The 5,362-nt window shown below is 31.3% G+C and overlaps 1 protein-coding gene across 2 annotated transcripts in view; it reads right to left on the bottom strand.

Annotated features, from left to right (window-relative positions):
• The window catches only part of LOC111468615 (homogentisate phytyltransferase 1, chloroplastic-like), a 13,752-nt gene that overhangs the window by 4,618 nt on the left and 3,772 nt on the right, over positions 1–5,362 (bottom strand). For both annotated transcript variants that reach the window (XM_023113892.1, XM_023113890.1), the window contains exons 3-10: positions 4,681–4,934; positions 4,492–4,575; positions 4,335–4,409; positions 3,803–3,886; positions 2,664–2,753; positions 1,326–1,427; positions 372–467; positions 73–144 (exon numbers count right to left, since the gene is read on the bottom strand). In XM_023113892.1, coding sequence (XP_022969660.1) covers positions 73–144; positions 372–467; positions 1,326–1,427; positions 2,664–2,753; positions 3,803–3,886; positions 4,335–4,409; positions 4,492–4,575; positions 4,681–4,934 — 857 coding nt within the window. The remainder of the gene's footprint in view (positions 1–72; positions 145–371; positions 468–1,325; positions 1,428–2,663; positions 2,754–3,802; positions 3,887–4,334; positions 4,410–4,491; positions 4,576–4,680; positions 4,935–5,362) is intronic.

A 5,362-nucleotide genomic window follows, 5' to 3' on the forward strand; every position in this document is an offset into this window, starting at 1 on the left:
AAAAAAAAAAAAAAAAAAAAAAAAAAAAAAAAAAAAAAAAAAAAAAAAAAAAATGAATGAGTCAACACTAACCCGCTCTTGTCCTAGACGTACTGTAAAAGACCGGATGCCAAATATCTTATCTCCTTCAATATCCGGAATATCCTAGAAACTCAAGTAAATTAACAAGTTAAAAAAACAATCGAGCAAGATGCAGTGTAAATATACTTTTTTGAGTTGAACAAAATGTAGGAATACAAATTTGAATCTCTAATTGTTTGATCGAGAATGTCTTTAACATTCAGGTGAGCATCATTACATTAAATATGAATCGAGAACAAATAAACTTTTGAAAGTCGCTACATATTTTGTAATGGAAAGCGAAATTTTACCTTAAATAATGCTATAACCACTGAGAAGAAACTCATAAATGCAGTTGCAAATATCAAGGAACGTGAAAAAACAGGAGGTCTTTGGAATACGTGAGTCTGAAAACATCAATACATATTAGTCATCTCTGAACATGTAAGTGCACCAATCAAAGAATATATTGAACATCTTTTAACCGCAACACGAATGCTTAAAACTTCATACTAATATTTTGAGAACAACATTTCCATTCTCATTCCCCATTTAATGATGATTATGACACTAACTGAAACTATCACTCGAAAACTATCAAGCACGAAGACTTTAGCTAGGGTACCTCATCTGTCCAGCACATAACGGGATACCCAGCACTTTGACCAAGACATTGAAATCAAGTAGTTGGATTTTTCGTCACTGCTCCAAAAGCTTTTACTAGATAACCAACAGGGAGGGAGACAGATCGTGGATACTTAACCAGACATCTTTAATATTTATTAAAAACCACAGGTTCAGATTGTTAAACTTGTTACTGTCTAGGATAAAAATCATTTTTCATCCCTGTACTTTTTGTTTTTTTTACATATCACTAACTTAATAGAATCAAATTTTACCTTAAGATCTTATTTTCATCAAATTGAACCTTGAAATTACTTTACGTTAGTTAAGCTTTTATGTTTGCAGATTTATGGCTAAAGTCTGAGTTTTGTGCCTGAACAAAATGGGGGCTGGTTTTTAAGGTTGTGTTGAGGGTCTCTTCATCAAAGTGTGAACATGATTTTGTGTCTTCACTGTGTCCGTCTTATTTATATATCTACATATATATTCACCTAAGTCTATGCCCTCATCAGTGCCCCAGTTTCCAAGCTCGAAAAATCAATAATAGTTGTCGTGCAAAGACACACATCTAACGAGTCACAACATGAGTAGAGCACGGAATGTTGCATTCATTATTTACTTACAACAAGAGATACTTTTACCTGCATGTGCAGAAAAAAAGCAAGTTGCACAATCACTGCTCGAACAGCTAGAATGCACATAGCAGCTACCACAGCAAATCTCTTCCATCTCAATAGTGGCAGCTGAAGTAACAGAAAAGTTAAAAACCATCAAGGGTTCAATCTCTTCACTAAAATCTAAAATCAAATTTTCATTCAATTATATAGCTATGCTCGAAAGAATATTAGTTTCCATCAATATGAATCACAATCTAGCACATTAAAATCAATGGACAATTAAGGGGGAAGAAATTTTAGAATGGTGAACAAGAAAAATATACTATTACTTAAATTGAAAGAGCTCTAATAGATCCCTTTCATAGAGAATCTGAAGGATCTTCCAGTTCAGATAATGAAGAAATGATTATCTTGTCATTTGAAGCCAACATACAATGAACTTTTTTAGAAAGGGTTAGACTACAAATTTTGTCTCCAAATTTTCAAGTTTGTGTCTATTTAGTCCTTATACTTAAGAAGTTCCTAATAGTAAACACAACGATAACCTTTAGGCATCATTTTAACTAAAACAAATTTAACTGACCTATAAAATTTTAAAAGGAATGTTGATAACAGTTGGTTTTGTAAATCTTGGCCGAGAGATTGGAAAAAAGTACTACGTAGATGCACTTTGGAAGTTGAAGGATATGATGAGGAGAAGTTCCATTGAATAGTGTGAAGAAGGAACTATTGCACTATTGCCTTTCTGAAGATGGATCTATTAACCCCCGATCGAGGTGTCTTATCTAACCTATCAACCTGATTTCTGCCCATCCCTCAACTACAAGAGACGATAGCACTGGACAAAGAAAGGAACGTGAGAGTTTACTCGCATTTCTTTAGTTTTGCAAATCCAACTCCTACAAGCAACTCTATGGGTTAAAGGGAGAGAGAGAAAGCTGTAGTCATGACAAGGAAAAGACTGAAAATTGATTACCCATTTGGGCTCTGGATGATAATTAATATTGTTTTCTCACAAGAAAATCAATTTCAAATATCAGCTAAACATAATGCAACCAGGCTTATACCTGCATGTGAAGATTAGTTTACAAAGATGTTGAACTAAGCAAGAATGTACGTAAGCATAAACCTTCAGCCAAATGTGGCACAAGTAGACACGAAGATGTTTATGCAAAGCTGGAGGTTTACCTCTTTTCCTAGTTAAACTTTTGCATTAGGAGCATAAGATAATACATCAAATCAAGATTTCAGAAGGTAGAAACTATAGCCAGTTTAGACAAAATAAACATGCTTGATTTGGCTTTTTCGTAGACAAGATTCAAAAAGCTAGAAATAAATAATAAGTAAAAGGAACCCACTCACATCAATGGAATAAGCAGTCCCAAGAACAAAGCTGACGAAAAGAGCCCAAAACAATGGCCATGAACGAACAACCCATCCCAGCCAAAAACTCTGTACAAAAAAAGCATTGGAAGAGTAAAATTTTAAGAGTCTCCAGTCGTGTAAAGATATTTTGGATATTTAAGCATCACAGATGTGTATATGAAAAAAAAGATATGCAAACAAATTTAGAAATTTTTTAATAATATTTTTTAGATTAATTTTAATGATAATTAGAACGAAATTTTAAATATAACTAATGAAATGCAATTTTCAAATCCATTAAAAAAATGTAAAGGTCACAAATATTTGAAAGATGATAAAATTTATAGTAATAATAAAAATTATATAATAATTCAAAACCATGAAAAAAGCCATTTAAAATTTGAAAGGTCACAACAATTAATAATTAGTTTAAGATTATAATTAAATTTTATTAATATTACCGATGTGTATTAATTATACTTTAAAAATCTATTAAGAAATAAATATTACAAATGAATTACAATTTTCAAAGTAATGTAGAAACCAGTAAGAAATTTCGAAATGTGTAAAAGATTTTATAGGTCTTTGCAAAGGCATACATATAGTTATAAATAGTTAGTTTCAAATTATAAATTAATTATAAATCTTGAAAATCTAATTTTTAAAAAGTTCAAAACAATTGAAGAAAATTAACCTAAATTAATTAGATGAGTAAAACATACAAGACAAAATTCACAACTTAACTTTGACTGATTATTTAATGAAATTATTCTTTTATGTAATGTTATTAATAACCTAAATTTAAAATATACTCTTAACGTTTCAGATTAATCATTTTATTATTTAATTCCTAATTCTAATAATTTACTTTCTTATTAAAAAAATAATTTCATCAAATAATAAAATATTTTATTTTTAAAAATTGAATTATTACCATTTTAAAAACATATTTAAAATAATATTAGACCATGATTATTAAAAAAATAAAAATAAAAATAAACTCCACTTGTTGTACTAAAAAAACCTAGTATATACGTTTCTATTTATTAAAATGGTTCAAATAAAATCCAAAAGTATATATAAAACAAAAATTCAACAGGGATCTTGCAAATGATGTGATACATAATAAGTAATACCAGAATGGAAAATGTGGAGACAATCGCAACGCCTGTGCCAAAAGAATATTCTCCTGACGCCAATGGAAGATACGGCTTGTTAATCTGCAATTAAGAACATTCAGGAATGGTTAAGCTGGAAGTCTTCTTTGATGCCTATTAGGAAGAATATAGAGAGCTTCGCTTTTATTATTAGTCAAACATTATCCAGTAAATATCATAAGATAGCTTGGCCTGCACAGTCATGGCACTTCCACAGATACGTCAAGGATACATGTTAAAGAAAATATATCCTTGAAATGCTCACACTAGTAAATTAAAAGGATTATGGTAATGTATCCAATAAGGAGATCACTACACAAAATCACATGGGCAATATACTCTACCAGAAACGTTTTCAGTGTAAAAACAGGTCCAAAACCATGCCTGCCTGCCAATATGTTCTGATAGAAATTTACCCATAAGATACTCTCTCAAGTTCCAGGAGAAAAAATAATAAAGCATTACGGACCTAGTTTACTAAAATATTATAAAATAAATACATATGAAGTACCTTGTCTATTTCGATGTCAAATAATTGATTAAGACCTACAATGTAAATATTCATAAAGAGGGCAGCAACTATAGCCTGGAAAAAAGTTTGCAAATGTGTTAAAAATATACAAACCGCCCTCAAAAACTCAAATTAGAACGCTCGCTTGATACATTACCTCCAACACTCCAGTTAAAAATAATGGTGACAAGTCCGATAACTTCTCAACTGCTAATAGAGAAACAGATACAATGCTCAACGCCTGCAAGCACAAAAGTAAAGTGTAAGCTGAAGATGAATATCTCAGAAAGAATGGAAGTAAAGAATAAGTTATTGGCCTAAAAGGACATTTGTTTTAAAACGTAACTGTACCAATAACTGTGTGTGGCCGTGAGAACCTGTAGAAAGCATCCAAGAAACTCTTTACAGAGCCATCAAAGTTTTTGGAACTTAAAACTTCAGAATCAGATTCGAAAGGCTGATTAGAGGCTGCTTTTCTAACTTGAATTATGTTGTCTTTCTTCTGATAGAAGGTATGTCTTTGCCCTAGTTGATGTGATTCAGATTCAAATTTCGCGCAACAGTGCCATTTAAAATTCTTCAGTGCACCAGGCCTGGGACCTTCAATTGTGACATGGGAATTTATGAGCAAGCATTCTCTGCCTCTATCCTTTTAAACAATTATGCTATGTTTTCAGACCAGAAAGCATAATAGCCATAATTGCAACAAAGAGATATACAATAAGCTTTAGTGGTTTGAACATCACCAAGAACACTATCCTCTTTTACAAAAAGAATTCAACGAAGTCATCTTTGTTTTCAAAAATCCTCTTTCTTAATAAGTCAAAGAATAGCTCACACCGAGCAATTCTACTATTCTTTCTTTATTACTAAAATGTTGAGACCATCAAGAACTTTTTAGTAAAAGGGACCACCATTCAACCAAAAGGACATGATAGTGTCACCTCTAACCTGATTTCCAAGTGTTGAGATGAGAGCTGCTCCAAATGAGATACAGAATCCATGACTTTTTTTTTTTTTTTTTTTTT

Source organism: Cucurbita maxima, unplaced genomic scaffold, assembly GCF_002738345.1.
Source record: "Cucurbita maxima cultivar Rimu unplaced genomic scaffold, Cmax_1.0 Cma_Scf00037, whole genome shotgun sequence".
In the NCBI taxonomy this organism is placed as follows: domain Eukaryota; kingdom Viridiplantae; phylum Streptophyta; class Magnoliopsida; order Cucurbitales; family Cucurbitaceae; genus Cucurbita; species Cucurbita maxima.